General features: G+C 34.7%; 1 protein-coding gene across 7 annotated transcripts in view; it reads right to left on the reverse strand.

Moving 5' to 3' along the window:
* Positions 1-16,131: 16,131 nt before the first annotated feature.
* The window catches only part of LOC142324241 (unconventional myosin-XIX-like), an 89,106-nt gene continuing 87,595 nt past the window's right edge, over positions 16,132-17,642 (reverse strand). For 3 of the 7 annotated variants that reach the window (XM_075365094.1, XM_075365096.1, XM_075365093.1), the window contains exon 16: positions 16,134-16,597. In XM_075365094.1, the coding sequence (XP_075221209.1) occupies positions 16,499-16,597 (99 nt within the window). In that variant the 3' untranslated portion in view covers positions 16,134-16,498. Of the gene's footprint in view, positions 16,598-17,642 lie in introns of all 7 variants that reach the window. The other 4 variants (XM_075365098.1, XM_075365099.1, XM_075365095.1 and 1 more) reach the window with 3 other exon arrangements.

Genomic DNA, 17,642 nt, shown 5'->3' on the forward strand with positions numbered 1-17,642 from the left:
CTTCCTGGACACATATGTGACATCTTGTGCGTTGCCCATCTGTTGCAGGTCCAGCTTCAGGTGGTGTTTAATAATTTTTTTTTCTAGAACAGCTTCAATAGCGCTAATTACTGTTTTACTAAGGCCGGTTAGATTTTTACTTCATTAACTTGAGGTTTTACCAGTTCTATGACCAGTTGATGCAAAAAGATAATCCTCTGGTTATGATTTTAAACCAATTGAAAGTTTTCATTGAAAAGAGTGTAAATTGATGTTCACAGTGTCATTGAGTATAAAACATGGTAAGAGGCCACCTCCTTGTTCCTTCTCTTTTTACAGAATAATTCCTAGGCATCTGGTCAATCCAATCAACACCTCCTTTTATATGATTGTAGAACAATTCAATGCAGAGTTTATTCTTCTCAACTTTACTTACTTTGTCATGATGTTGCGTAGAAAGCATGAGAAGCGATTTTGTATGTATGAAACTAGAGTAACTGGGGCCACTTCTGAACAGCTATCTATAAAGGCAAACATGGAACAATCTTTAATTGCAAACTCCCAACAAGTGTAAGCTTAGTCATGATCCAATTTTTCAGCAAGATCTACAGATGTATAAAATCTATGTCACGACATTTCTACCAGATTTAGATATTTCTTTGAATCTATTTCAACTCATTATAGCAGAGTAAACAGGACACCCGTATAAGATTGATAATAATTCATGATCATCATTGGTTTCTGAAATATTTCTCCTTAGTTTTTACATTAGAATGAGACAATTTTACTTAAAATATTTGGTGTGAAAAATTTTTGAAATATTTTTTTGCAGAATCACCCTACCTTCTGGGTTTTAGGCCATACTTTTAATGAACAATATTGTCTTCTTCAATAACGTTGAGGGCACCTAACATAAGATCTTCGAGGTTTTCCCTTTATATAAATAAATTATTATTTTCCCTTTACATAAGTACTATTACCTTGTAAATTTTTCAGACTGGTGTGATTGTTGTGACAAAATTGCAGGTTCAGGTTCTAAATCAGTCTTCTTGATAATCGAACTGTATAATATTATCTTCTGTTTCACTAACCACATCACTTACATAAAAAATTGCATTAGTATAATCTTTCTCTTCAAGTATTCAGTCAGTTTCACTCGAATGCTCTACTAAATTACTCATATTTCAAAACTAGCTAACATAACCTTAACTGTATTAGTAAAACCTGTAAAGCTGTATGAATAAATGACACCTGATAGCAAGAAAATGTCATGTCTTCTAGATAATTTATACGCCAGCATATAAGTATTTGAATCCTTATAAATCGTACAGCACTTCTAGCATAGAGACCAATTTGAATTTACAGAATAAAATAATAATTTATAATAACAAAGTACAGCTTATTGCTGATTTTTCTGAAGCTTTAACCTTCATGCGTCTCCATGTCTGCAACACCTTTGGAAGTAAGATCTTGGAAATGAATTAAATAAGAAGTAAAAAAATGCAAACAATCAAAGCCACATTCAGTTAATTAGTTCTTATAAATCAATAAATGAAGTTAAAAATACTCAAGGCTGTAAACCTAAAGTGGGTTACCCATGTATAGATTCACTGAGTGTATCATCCAGGTTTATATATTTTTTGTGGAGTAACTTATGCCTCTTCTAAAAAGTAAACATTCATACCTCTTATTTAGTATAGTAATTTCACATTTACCTTTTGTTAAAAAAATTTCATGATGCCAGTGCTTTAATCCTTTTTTTAATTGTATTGTTTAATGAATGGTAAGAAATAATTTTGATTATTAATTAATGATATTTATTATTTAAAAAGACAAAATCCAGTTAACAGAATAATAAATTTATATATATTTATGATAAAACTTTCATTAATAATTTACTAGTATTTTTGTCCAAAATAATTAAAAATATTTTCATTTCAATGGCTTATAACAATTATTACTACTAAGTGTAAAACTATAACAGAAAGCTTAATTTTAGTTTATGTATATTTTAAACAATCTTCAGGTAAAGTTTATCTTCTTTTTTGGCAGCTTTTAAAATGTAAAACTATGCTGCAATATGCCTTTAACTTTGGAGAGGATAACTGCAATGTTGAAATTTAGAAATTAACAAGGGCCATTCAGAAAGTTGTCAGCCTGACAAGGAACACAAGATTTTTCAGAAATTGTTTTTTATTTTTCATTGCCATCTTGCAATTTGATTTTTTTCTGGGCAAAATATGCTTCTGCATTATCATTGCTTGGACATGATATATTTCTTGTAATAAACAAAGATATATCACCATATATATAAATTTAAAAAATTGCCATCTGCTTTAAAGCAAATTGTATGAATAACTGAAACACTACAGTAATTCAAATACTTAAATAAAAACAGCCTTAAACTGTAAAACTTAAGACATTTTAATAAACAACTTGCCAACTTTTTAATACCTTCACTACATGATTTTTTCAACTCTGCAAAATAACATTTGTCTCAGCTTTGACCTCATCTTTCTCCAGCGAGCCATTTCTTCAGGTTTGCGAAGTGGTTACTGGGAGCCAAACCTAGTATAAATATGGCATAAGTGGAAGCACTTATGGAGTTTTGCTTTACTAGATGTGGATATTTATAAGCAAGCTTCTATTGATCCATTAGTGAAGGGTAATGCTCTCTGATGATGGTCCTGCCTTTTTCCAGGTAGTCTGTGAACCCCGTACCACAAGAATCCCAGAAAAGTTTTTGCTATGACTTTTCCTGCTGATGAAATAGTTTTGCTTTCTTTGGTGCGCTTTCACCATTGTTTGGTCTCTGGTGAGACAGAGACCAAACATTTTAGTTTGGTCTACCAGTTTCATCTACTGTCATAAAATGTCAAAGAACTCAACAGAATCACATTTTAATAAGTCTAAACACCATTCAGAAGTGTTCAATCTAATGCGTTTTTTGGTCAACTGTTGAGCAGAAAGGTTGTTCATACCTAAAACACTGAGTAAAATATTGACACTGTCAACAAGCTATCATTTAATATGGCAATCTGGATTTTTGTGACTCATCAGTTATAGTGGTTTTTGGGTGTCCCAAAACAGTACATAATCATCTTGAATGAATTTATGATGACAGTTAAATTTAGCAGCCCACTTCTGTCATAAACAAAGGGGGAAAATCCTTTTTGGATTTAAAGTGGAATTAGCTCTATTTGTATGTCCATTGGGGTTACCTAAAAAAAGTACTTAACAGATCAAACTTCATTTTTATCCATTATTTTAGAAAATGTCAAAACTTGTTTTCCTTACTTGATTGCCACAAACAAGTAACTAAACACAGACACATGAAATTTCACAAGTCACACCATCTGTAGAATTATACTTGACAAATATATTATAGCCATACAGTTGTAAGTGTACCATCTCTGTCAGACCAAGAACTTTCCAAACAACCCTAATGTCTTACAAAACATACAAAAACAATCAAGTAAAACTGATATGTATTTTTTATTACAGAAATTAAAAAAATCAAATAAAATAATACGTAAAGAAGAATTAAGACAATTAAAAAATATATCATCACTTATACTTAGGGATACAATGACATTAAAGGTACTGCATTATCCACAACCCAGTCAACAAGGTTATAAATCATTAAATTTGGGGAAAAATGCAATAAAAGAAAAAAACAATAAAGGTGTAACATCTTGTCAGAACTATTTTGTAGTAACTATACCAGGAACTATTTTACAACAAAATAATTTATCATTAAAACATCGTCACTTAGGTCCTTTGCAACATACAACTAAAAGACATTTTGCAATCATAAAATTAAAACATAAGCCATTACACAAAGGTAAAATGATTTTTTATGTGGATTGTGATGTGTTAAACCATCATAATAAAATTGTTGAAAGAAAACTAAGAACAGATTCTCATGGAGGTAACTTATTTGAAGATAAAAACTTTCAAAAAAGTAGTGGTAATAATGATCAAGATAAAAATATGGAATTTCAATGTAAAAATAGTACAAACTCCTTAATTAGGGTTCTGGATATTTTTACAAAATATGATGTCTGGCACACCAGTATACCTAATTTCAAAATATTATGTTGTAAGATGCACACAAATTCTAAAAGATTTCTAAGTAAAAACTCTGAAGACACTTGTAAAAGTTTAGATAATCTACAAGAATGTAGATCAAAACAACATTATAATGATATTCTGAAACTTAGAATAAAACAAAAATCTAAAATATTAATGGATCAATTAAAAACTGCTGCCGATATAGTTAAACCTGCATTTATAAGTGAAAATGCAAATAAAAAATTTACAAAAGGAGATGTAGTATCTAAATTTAATAATAATAAATTCAATGTATCAAGAAACAACCCAGAGGATATATCTAGGAATATTAAAAAATTACTCAATACTTCTAAATCAGATATCGCTTTTAATGAATCTTTCAATTTACACAAAAAATACATAAAAAATGAAGTATCAAGCAGACCTTTTTCTATAAATTCACGAATATGGAAATTTAACATAGAAAATTTAATTATACCATTCAAAACAAATAAAGAATTAGAAATAAAAAGAACTTGGAATACTTTCATAAAAAAATATAAATTAAAATCAAAAAATCATAATGATTTAACCGAATATAAAATTACATCAAAATTACGTGATATCGGTAATGGTAAAAAAGAAACTGAAAAAGAATACTTAGACAAACCTTTTACAGATGATTACAATTGCAACACTCAAAAAACTGCAGTAAAATCTGTTCAAAATTACAGCCGTGATGATTCTGGTTATCAAGAAATAAAATCACCTAGTCTGAATTCATCTAGTAAGTCATTGTCACCTAGTCTGAATTCATCTAGCAAGTCATCGTGTAGGTTTACCATTGAAAATGAAGAATTATCAGATGATGAAGATGAAGTAATTAAGAAAAAAAGTAATTTAAAACCTAACCAGGGTGTAATAAATAAAAATTTCAGGAAAAATATAGAAATGATATATCCAATTTCTAAATTAAATTACGACGACATATCAGCTTTCTATGGTAATACCCAGCAAAATGATTCATCAGTTAAGGAAATAGTAAATGAAAATAATTTAAAAACTTACAATACTGATAATTATGATACAAAAAATGATTTTTTTTTGAACCTTTTGAAAAAATCAATGAAAGCAGAAGACCTTAATGAATTCCTTGATAATATAAAAACAAACAAGAATTCAGCAAATGATATTCTTATAAAATTTTGTAATAGATTAATGTTTATTTCCAAAGATGTTAATCATTTTACAAATGTTACAAATATTAAAAAAATTATTAATTTAAAAAATGAAACAGATTTCAGTACTGTAGTTGAAAAAATAAAAAATGAAATAAATCTGAGAAAGATCAACCTGAATGAAGTGCAGAAAAAAGAAGTTATGGTAAGATTTAATTATGATGATGATAAAAATAGTAAACTTTTAGTTACCACTACAAAAAATATACCTAAAAGAACTTTTTTAAATAAAATCAACAAAGGTAAAAGTGGCAACGATGATGATGATGATGATGATGGTGATGATGATAATATAATTAGATCACTCAGGACAAACGAGTCTTTAAAATCACAAGCAACTAAATCACCTGATAGCAAAAACGTGATGGAGATAAAAAGAATAGACAAAACTGTGGATAAAAATATTGATAATATAATAATTAAAAAAGAAAAGATTAATAAATCGTTATTACATGATTTGCTAAATGAAGGAAATGCTTTTCTAAAATTTTTACCGATAATAAATGAAAGTTTAAAAACTTATCTTAAATCTTATCAAAATAGCAATTTATCAAATAAGGACAAAATTATCCATAAAATTGATCGATTAAAATATGCGCCTTTTAGGAAGTTACCAAATACTAGTACAGAATTGTTAAAAATGAACTTAGAAGATGAGAAAAAATTAAATGATAATAAAAATAAGGAAAAAGAAGTGAAAGTATTAATAGTGAAACCAAGTGATAAAGAAATTCCAACTGTAACTAAAGATTCATTACTTTCAACTATTAATCATGAAAATGAAGAACTTTTACCGAATGCATATTCTAGTACTAATGTTGAAAACATAATAATGAAGGATGATTTACTCGTTCTTAGTGTAAAAGTTAAAATACCATTTTCTTCAGTGTTATTAGTACTTGGAAAAAAAGACGCAAACTTTTCTGGAAGGGTAGTGGCAAAAAAAATCAATAAATAATAAATTGTGTATATAAAAATATTTAAAGTAGTTTATAAGTATTCAATTATTTACTTGTGTTGTGTATTCATCTATTAACTGAATGTTTGTCTTAATGAATTTCAGTCTGTGCTGTTGTTATTTAATAATCCCTGTATCATGTACATAAATTTTGTGTTTACATCTTAGTTTGTATTTAATTATTTGGTCACATCTTGCTTGGAAAATAAAATGTTTTACTTTTATCTGTTCTTTTTTTTAAGCTATCTAAACCTGAATAAAAATTAAGGTTTGTATATAAAGTGTGTGTGTGTGTGTGTGGTGTGTGTGTGTGTGTGTGGTGTGTGGTGTGTGGTGTGTGGTGGGTGGTGGGTGGTGGGTGGTGGGTGGTGGGTGGTGGGTGGTGGGTGGTGGGTGTGGTGTGTGGGGTGTGGGTGTGGGTGTGTGTGTAATTCAAATGGGACCAATGGTCATTTTAAAGAGTGCAATGAGATGATAAAAATGATACAATTTAAACTAAATTGTGATCACCCAATCGAAAATGGCGGCCAGTAATATTTGTTTCAGATAGGCAGAACTATGGCTAAATGCTTGCCTTTATTTTATTTGTTGTATTAGGTTTTCTGATTCTCTGGAAATCTCCTTTTGAGCCACCTCTGTCCCCCCCCCCCACCCTAAAGGCCAAATACTCTAAATTGGGACTTACTGAATTAGCCCCTCTTATCAGAGAAAATTTCCAAATAGAGAATTTTCTAACACATTGTTGGCTGCCCTTCTGGACTGGGTGATGAAAATTTAGTTGCTTTAATTTTACCAACAGGCAATTCAGCTAATTAGGCTTGCTGTGCAGAGCTACCAGACAGATAAAAGCCCCCAGGCAGTCTTCCCAATAGATCAAGTGGCTCTACAGGTCCTAGCATTGGTACAGATTTAAGTCAAAAAATGAGAAATGAGAAGTGGATGGGTGACAACTGAAATAGTATGGTCTACTTGAGAAATGTAAAGACACAAATGATTCCTACTCCAAAGAAAACTGAAGACTGCTCCAGACATTGGGTGCATTAAAACTACAGTCCTTTGGGAGATTTGGACATTCTACATTGACAAGGGCAGCACATTTGCTGACAGTCATTTTATATATATTGCTTGTCCATCCTAACCCCACAGGGCAAGATTGTAAGCCTTGTGACGTCAGAAACACTAACCCCACTGTTTGTAGCCCTTATTGGCTTTACTGGTGGTCATCTTCCAGATCCTCAATACCTGATGACATATTTCAGACATTAGTATGGCATTGATGCGAATGCCTTGAAAGACATTTCCATTAGTGTTGAAACAAATAAACAGGATACTTTTCAAACTCGCCAAAACCAAATCAAAAATTAATCCAATAAAAATAATAACCAATAAAGATTTACAAATTGAGCTATAACAAAATATTGATCTCATACTCTCAAAAACTGTTCACAACATTGAATTTTGACCTTCCATACCATAGCATCCAAAATTACCTATAAATCAACCCTCAAACATACCGAACAACTGGGCACAATTGCTGAATGCGCTTACTCTGGAGGAAGAGCCCTCAAATGGGTCCCTAGTCACGCAGGTTACTATTCTACACTAAACATCCTTTTTAATCCTTTTGAGTAGCAAAACCTTAAAAATCTTTAAACAATGCGCCACTCATTTTTAACTTTTCAGTTAGCCTGCAGATCCAGACTCAAACAAATACCCTCAAGCTCTCTGACCCCCACTGCACACCTAAACTTATATTTTGAGCAAACTTATATTTTGAGCACATAAGCATCAAACAATACTATGCATGAGGACATTGACCAGAATCAGTCAAATCGAGCCAGCCTGTCTTGAAATGCACTATCGCCTGAAAGAAACTCTATCCCCCAACACCCTTACAAAAATAACTTTATAGCACCCTGATATCATCACGCGTACAAGACCGCCGTTGTAATTGATACAAGACAGAGAGGCACCACAAGTTGTTAAATGCTCCAGATATATCCAAAAGTATACCAAGGCATACGCAGAGTCAGAGTTAGTAACGATGTCAATCGCTCTTAAAATTGCATCCTCTGTACCTTTCTCCAGCGAAAACTATACTGGTCCTTCATCAAGAGATTTCGCGAGGCCAACCTTCCATTAATTCATAAATACACAGCACCTTCTCAAACACCTTAACAAGCACTGACAGAAGCGTCAGAGGCCTGTATGACAAACTCACAGCAGGATTCTTGTAATAACCTTTAAAAAGAAGAGCTTAATAGCACCTCTTTTCCAACAAAGCGGAAAATAGCCAGCAAAAATCATTCTACCCAGAACCTTCGTTATTGAATCTACGCTTACGACCAACAAGTGAATAGGGGTTCCACAGTGATTCCGTCATACCCAGAAGCCTTATGCCTTGCAAAACTGCCAACAACCTGCTGCACCATAGGCTCAGTAATCTCCAAAGATGCTATAACCGAACGAAAAGATGTGAATTTACACCTAACATGCAGATGATACTCACACTAACCCTCCACATCATCATCTGGCAGTAAATCATTCAACACAGTAGGCAATTTTTTTGTCCTGTCAGTCAGTATACCTTGTTGAATCGAGAGAGCAGACAAAAGAACGTCTTTCTTTCGTTTATGTCTCAAAATCCTATAAATGACAACCCAGGGATCCTTATTAGCCTGATCCTGAACGAAAGAATGGCAATAATCGCTTTTTGCTGTTCGAATCATATGAAAATACCCAGTCCTCAAACCCCTGTAGTCGGAAGCAAGTTCCACTCATTGCTTAGGTTTACCCTCACGTTGAGAAGCTGGCTTAAGATGACAACACAGACAGCTTCAGATTAGAATACTCTCGTCCACCGCAAAGCAATTCTCTCCCAACCAGAACCACGTGGGATACTGTTCTGCAAATCCACATAAGCAAGAGAAAGCCTCTCCGCCAAATCCATGGCTTCCAAACTCCAGCCCAAGTCACAAAGTGTGGCCGATAATATATCGAAACATTTTTTCCAGTCAGCCCTCCTGTACAGGAAATGCCCCTACTGAATGGGAACATTAAACCGGTACACCTCACTGCGGACATTTGCGATCTGAAACACAATCAAACGATGGTCACTGGAACAGTCAACTACTTTCCATCGACAAACAGTCCCGGAATATTCCTTACAACTGTCACATCTATATTTGTGCCAGCAAACAAACTTCTACCTTCCACCATTCGTACGAAGGTGGATGGTACCCAAAACATTATAAACCTCAAGGCAGTGTTGTACAATGAAATTATTCTCTTTTTTTTGTTTAGTCTCCACCATAACCACCGTAAAGTATTACTTCAGAGGATGAATGAGGATATGTATGAATGTAAATGAAGAGTAGTCTTCAACACTCTCAGGTCAACCATTACTGAGATGTGGTTAATTGAAACCCAACCACCAAAGAATACCCTATTCAAATCTATATAAAAGTAACTGCCTTTACTAGGATTTGAACTTTAGAACTATCGACTTTGAAATCAGCTGATTTGCGATGACAAGTTCACCACTAGACCAACCCGGTAGGTTTGAAAACAATGAAACTCTCCACCAACTCCCTTTTCTCATCCATCAAAGTACTGTACCACCATAAAGACTTTGCATTAATGTCTGCACTGACAGAATAGGACAACCAGCAACAAACCTGATAATCCTATTCCATTTCTCTAAATGACACTCAACAGGGTCCGGTCCCTTTATTGAAAATGCGAACTTCCAACATAAAGTTGCAAGTACCCGATTACCAGTTTCACAACAACATGGTGAAAATCAGAGAGCTGCCGAAAAAAGATACAATTCAGATATCTCCTGCATAGAATAGCCAACATACTAGCAGAACCACACAGAAACTTCTGGCAGCAACTGAAACCGGGCAGATCACCCGCCACAACATAAGGATGCTGCAAAAAAACCACATCCAGATTCCTTTGATCTATAACCTCACCTAATTAAATCTGCGCAGCGCAATATAAGTACCCAGAGCATTCAACTGTCCGAAGGATCCGTAATCCTTACGGAGCACTCTGTTGTCCACTCTGTGGACAAACAGAGTGCTTATGCTCTTTGCGTAGCTTCTTACAATTGACACAAATCGACCCTTCACTCCTTGGGACAATCCTCTCGCTTGTGTCCTTCTCAACAGTGAGTACACAGCGACAGAAACATGCAGCACTTCGCTCTGTGCCCATAACGACAACAATGGACATTTATATATCCATTGAACCTACAAGACGAGAAGTTCACAAACAACCTGCCTTCAGAAAAAACACTTCTGTAGAAGAGCCAGGTCCCATCTCCAACACAGCGCTTTAACGCTCTGCTTCACGTTTGCCTGTCTTATAAAAGAGCCGACATTAACTCAGAAACGTCGCCTCGTCCAAATCGATATTTTGCTCCCTGACCAGAGTCATGAACTCATAGTCAGAGTGAAGATGATCCACGTCATAGATAATAAAACTTGGTCGCCGTCTATGTTTATGATCAATCCTTAACTCTACGTTTTCAGCCTTAAAAGATTCGGAGATAACCCTCACAATCTCTTTGTGATAAGCGACGACAACCAATCCCCTCTGGATTTCTTATATATTTCTTATCTTCAAGCTGACCCTCTTCTTACGAAGAGGAACCTTAAAATTGTTTCTTATTTCCTTGGCCGTTTTTGCCGAATCCTCAGGCTTATTCAGAAAAATAACCTCCGGCTGCGGATTCTCTATAAAGACCATAAATTGATCATACCGATCCTAAAAGTACCTAACCAGGGGAAGAGAGCTACGTTCCTCCCGTTAGTCCTAAAAACTCATCGAGCAAATTATATCTCATGAAACTCGGGAGGAAACGCCTGCCATGTCTGATCTTTCTCACCTGAATTGATTCTTATCTCTGTCATTTCATCAGCCCTACCTCGTTTGTGCTTGGGCTATTTCCTAGAATCACTGGCTTCCGATATTTCTGCCAGAATACCCTACAAAGTTAAACTAACAAAGTCTATCTAAATCTCGCTTTATCTACTACTACTACTAAATATGGGAAAGCCCACAAATATGACAACGGCCCGCAGCGAGCTACGGACAGCCGGAGGCTTATATATCTCTCTCTCTCTATCGCTCAGCACCTCTTAGCCGCTACTGGATCGATCTCGTAAATACCTGTCGCAGCAAACAGTAGTAACAACCAGCAGTCGTTACCACTCCTTCACCACGTCCCTTCAGAACCAGAACAATTAAGTTTTGAAGGGCCCTCGATGAGGTGGGTGCGTGTCAAATCTAACCCAAGTACAAAACTCGGCGAAGAAAAGCAAACACCGAGTCTATATTCTGTTAAGATGTAGACGTTGCAAAAAGTTTAATCGAAAGACAATGCAACACTAGTGGTAGTACACACTCAACCAATAGTTCAAATTATAGCCAAAGACAAGCTCAATGCAACAATTCGCGATGCATCAGGAGGACCAAAGTTTATACTGTTCAGCGTAATACAACTTTAACAAAAACCTGGCCATTGGCTATGAGGTTCCTAAAAGAACAATGTTCCCTTCACTGGAATTGTGTAGCATATGCTACAAATTATTTAGCCAGATCTGCATTGATGTTAATGTCAATGGAGGTCTGATTATTATTCTAAGAATTTCAGTATAATTTTATTTTAATATCTGAGCACAACTCATAGCAAAATTTTCACTTGCCCTAACTCAAAAATAAAATGTTTCAGAACCCACTTTCACATATATTTTTAACCCTAGAATAGTACCTATACGTCTTATAGACGTACAGCCCTGAAAAGTGCCAAAAAATGGTATAATAAATATTTTAAATTCTGTAAATGTCAATAAATGTTAAATCTTCTTCTATTTGCATACTTACTACATATCACAGAATGAAAAACTGCTCTTAGAATTAAAATATTAAACAAAACTGCAAGTAAGAAAACATCATTATAGAAAATAAATTTGAATTCGATTCCCAGGAATTTTTTCAAGCAGGTAAAAATGTTTAAATGAAAGGATGAGGTATATAAAAAACACTTTAATGAGATTTAAACAAAAATTGGTCATAAATTTATTATTTTTTACAAACTTGGCAAATGTTGAAACAATGTTCGCCACACTGGCTTTCTGCAGTTGCAGCAGGTCATTTTACTCATTCTTTTCTTCTTATAAGAAGTACAGTACGTACAATACTGCCTTTTTTCAGATTTTGATGCCGCTTGTATTTCAACAGGTGCATCCGTCACACCGAGACAATCTTTTATAATGCTTCGTAGGTTGTGAGGCATGTGTAACTGTTTCAGTCTCTCCATCATCCACGGAATTGACAGTTGATCGGCCAATTTCATGAGGAAGTGAAATCTTGACAAAGGCTTCTTGTCACCATTATTTTTCATAAAAAAATTGTGCAAATAAATAATGTAAGCATTATAGCTTGCTATATTTAGCAAAAAAAAAAAATACATCAAGAATAGTACCAACACGCCTGAGAGGCGTGGTAGGATTTGTTAGAAAAAATGCACTGACCTTGATGTGAACACTTCTGAGGTTTGAAGTACACTAATCCTCCAATGGAGAGTCAGGTGTAGTATATCTAGAAGGCAGGGGTATTATTCTCCTCCAAAACAAAATGGCGGCTGTTCAACTACTGAACTACGTCTAATAGGCGTATACGTACCATTCTAGGGTTAAATTCTTTTTATCTCTATTACCCATTTCAAAAACCAGGGTGTCTTAATGCTTTCCTTGTGCTAGCTTCACTGGCGGCGTAGCCAGGATTTTCTCCAGGGGGGCCAAAAATAAGAAACGTTTTTTGTTAAAAAATGGTTTTATTTCAACATTTGAAAACGATAAAAGTAACTGGTTGCAGTGCTATTCGAACCTATCTGAATCTTATTTCGCACTAGCCTACGAGAGTTCTAGCTAAATTTTGACAAAATTTCTTTCTCAAATTTATTTATTTCGCTTCCAGAACCCTTTTTTTATACACATTCATCATACAAAGACCAACAAGCCGATTTTCTTTCATTGTTGACCGTAAACTAGTTTTTACCCTGCGTAAGGTGCTGAAGGATCTTTCGATAGTGCACATTGTGCAGGGCGTGCGAGTAAGCACCCGTATTATGGATAAGTAGAACAACTGGATTTCTTTTATTAGTGCAGCTAGTTCTATCTCCTTCAGTTCGGCATTTAGCACATTTTTTCCTTTCCATTGGTTATTCCAAAGTTCAAATTCACCAAGAAAATCATTCAAATTGTAGTAACTACAAGAACTTGTAATTTTTTACTTCCTTGTTCGAAGTAAAGGAAGTATTTAAAAATTTCGGTTTTCAGATTTCCACGGAAATATCCATTTCCGTGTTTTGAGCTGTAGTCGAGTGTGCACCTTCTGCAGTTCTGAGCGATTGTGAATCGAGTGCTTTAGCAACGGAAGCATCATTTTTATTTTCGACTCATCATTCAAACTTATTCACGCAGTACAAGATGTTGTTTTGTTCGGGCACCCGCTGCAGCGCGGCGATGAAGTGGCAACGACTCCTGGCGTAAGTCCCTGTAACGAAAACGAATAAAGGGATCTCCTTTAGTCCTACTCGCGTTCTTATAAGAACGAGGGCCATAATCCGTGACTTTGTGCCGTACGTAGTCTACGTACTGCACTCTATCGAACCAGTAGCGGCGAAGAGATGCGTAGAGTGACAGGAGAATACTCAGGGTTTCCAGCTGCCTGTGCTCGCTGCGGGCAGTCGTCACGCACGTGGGCTTGCCCAAGTGTCCAGTGGGAGGAAGACAGCGAGATCTTTGTTATGTCCAAGCAGGTTAGGGAATCATCGGCCATGGATAAGGTTTCCAGGTTCTTGCGACTAAGCCCAGGCGGAAGAGGAAGCCGGAGCCAGTGTCTTCGACTTCCTCGGACGAGGTATCCGAGATGGAGACAGGGACATCCACCCGGGTCAAGCAGATCACAGCGACTGAGGCGTTTAAATAAGCGAAGGACAGACCTGGCAGTTCTGCCCCACTGGATAAAGTTGTTCAGGAAGATCTGGACTACTTATTCGAATTCTTAGTCCTTCCCGGCGGCGTCAGCTCAGGCGCGAGGAAGACTATTCTTCTTCGGCTGACCAAGTTGAAAGAGGCATTTTCTGCTGTGGCAGAAGGCTTTGAGACCCTAGCCTCCCAGCCCAAGGAGGCTAAGGCCCTTCGGAAGCTGATCCAGGCCTCAACACTGCCCAGGCGCTACGCTGATATTCTGAAGAACAAGCGAGAGGCTAGCAAGATGGAAAAAAAATCCTGAGGTGATCTTCGTAAACAAGGCGGAGGGTTCAAAGACCACAAGTCAGAAGCTAAAGCGGACTTGATGTTCCTGAAAATCAGGAGACCAACAAAGGGGTGGTAGTGGTTGCTGAAAATAAGGAGACGGTCCGCGTCATCACACAGTTTCCAGCTGTCCGGAAGCTTGAGGTTAAGGTTGACCCTAAGTTAAAGCGTAGACCCCGAGTCATAGTAAATGAAATCAATCGGAGCCTCTCTGACGAGGAGGTTCTGTCTGTCATTCGAGAGCAGAACACCGACTTGGATAAGGCGTCGTTCAAGGATCTGCCAGGTTTTGCAGGTTGGAAGTTTTTCGTTGGTGACAGAATATCCGCCGTACTGTGCCGGAAGTCTTTAGATAGCGTCTTCATACGGCAGGCCTCTGACACACATGATGTCGTTGTCAAGCTTGCTGTGTATGGTTTGGATATAGTTGTCGTTAGTTTGAACTTTGCACAGCATTTGGAAAGACGGGTTAGGATTGTTAGGTTGGTAGCGGGTCGTCCTATTCTTATAGCAGTTGATGCGAATGCCAAATCGCCTCTTTGGCACAGTGGGATCACGAACGATGGTGGCGAATCGATCGAAGGTTTCATCGCGCAGCATCATTTTGATGTTTTTAATGTAGCCGGTGAGGGGGGTGTCTACCTTCACCGTTGCAGTTGCAGTTGGGTGGTGGAGGGCCTTCCATGGTACCAACATCGATGTTACCATTGGTAAGGATATCCCTGGTAGGATTCTTAACTGGTCAGTAGTCCATGAATACGCGAGCGTTAATCGGCTAATAGTTTTTGAGTCGGTAGGTAGGCCGAGCGATGTCTTTAGGGGGAACGTTCCTGTTCAGCAGGGACGCTTCCTGCACAGGCATCTTAAAATCAACTCATTTTTTTTTTGTAATTTATGATTTTATAAGAATTGATGATTGATACCTCCAAAAAGGCATTCTTAATCTATTATTCATGTTTGAATATATTCCTGAAATGTTTACTTCGTTATAATGTAAGTAGTCTGTAGTTTATATACATATTTCAGTCATGTTATTATAACAAAATACTCCAGAACTATTCAAAAATATAAACAATCTAAATTAATGTGAAGCTCCAAAGGACCTCTTTGAGGTAATTAGGCCCATGTCTTTAGTGAAATAATTAGTAGCATTTTTATTGTCTATGCAAGGTAATTTGTTTCTTATAAGATTCATTGAAAATACAATTGTTAAAAATGATACATTATCATTTTCAAATAAAATAAATGGAACTTTTTCATCTAATGGACTTATAAATGACTTGATTTTTTAAAAAAATTAATAGCAGAATGTTTTTTTTTCAATCAATTGCACCTTCATTATAAAAAGATTCACAGAAAAATATGCTGGAAATTAGCTACAACAGGATCCTTGAAAGAAGTTCTCTTAATTGCACAAAACATCAAGCTGTTCAATAAATTAAAGGAATCTAAAAATGTATACATAAAGTAAGTTAATATAAAATAAATAATAAAATACATAGTTAATATATACAATACATTTATTAGAAGATAGATTATCTAATTACATGAAATTAACAAAAAGTTATACTAATTTTAAACATGATATGACACAACATCAAGCAATTGTATAAGTTTCATTTATAAATTGGTTTTGTGACATTACATTAGTATTAAACCAGTATTCAATAAATAAACTAAATTTTATAACCGTTAATCTAATTAATCTTTTTTAAATGAATTGAAAGAGTAGTACTCAACCTGACAACAACCAAAAACATATGTACTCAGAACAATTCATATATTATTAAAAACTAAATATACATCATTCATTAATAATGAAAATTATTTTCAAATCAACTAAACAACAAAATATTAAAAGCAAAAGGCGATTCATGATTTAAAAATAAATAAATTAAGTATTCATAACATTAATTTTCTTAAAAAGATTACTCTTAATTTTAGGTAAGTAAATCTTCTAAACCATTTGTCAACAATGAATGAGGTAAGTTACATGAATACCTTAGGCAAGTTTTTCTAGTATGAAACCACATTGGAACCTGTAATATATATAAACAAATCAATTTAGTCATAATTTAAAGTTCAATTTCAGATTAATTAATTATATTATGCTGAAACTAGGATTATTTTTTAACCCTTAGCACTCGACACATTGTGGCTTATGGCTGTTAAATCCAGTCAGTTGGCTATTTGACAGTTCATTGTGCCATGGTCCAGAGGTATCATTTATGAAAAGGATCTTTTTTTTATAGGTGATTAAACCACTTAAAACCGGTGTGTAGAAATATGAAGATTATGCACGAAACATCATTTGAATTCAATAAGAGGAGGTTTTCAATTTGACTTGTACGTTCAAGTTTACTATTCTCTCAATCGATCAATTTTGATCTTATTACATTTTATTTATTACAGTAATTTTTGTCCGGTGCTCCCATAAGTTTTCCACATAATTTAATGTCTGGTTTTTATAAGTATTTATAAGTTTTCCAAATAATTTACGTGAAGAAATTTTTTTTATTTTTCATTAAAAAAATTTCTGCATAGTTGATTTTAAAATAATTTAATTTTAAGATTTTTAAAATTTGTTTGTCAATATTACTGCTTAGCAGCTGATTATTATGGCACAATGATATACAACCAGAGGCGATTCAGATATTAAAAAAAATAATTTTGGGAAGAGAAATTTTGGGGGAAAATAATATACATTCCTGAGAAGTTAACTACCTCACACTAGTTAATTAATTTTTACTTAAACTTACTTTTTTTTTAAAAATAATTTAAATTTCCACATTCTAAAGAACCTTTTTTCATAATAGCAGTTGCTTTATTTCTTTTCTACATTTTTTTCTTACAATTGTCAAGGCACTGTTTTCCTGAATTTGCATAATATTGAAGCTGATCTTTTTCATAAGAACAATATTTTTTAGGTATACAAAATTTTAATTACATAAACACTTATTTTTAACTCATTTAACGCGAACAGTTTGAATCAACTCATGCAGCAGCATCCATGGGCTAAATTCCGGTTTTAATATTACTTTGTTTTCAGTCTACATTTGGCAATAATATATCAAATAATTGTTA

This window comes from Lycorma delicatula, chromosome 4 (assembly GCF_047948215.1).
Source record: "Lycorma delicatula isolate Av1 chromosome 4, ASM4794821v1, whole genome shotgun sequence".
NCBI classification, from domain to species: domain Eukaryota; kingdom Metazoa; phylum Arthropoda; class Insecta; order Hemiptera; family Fulgoridae; genus Lycorma; species Lycorma delicatula.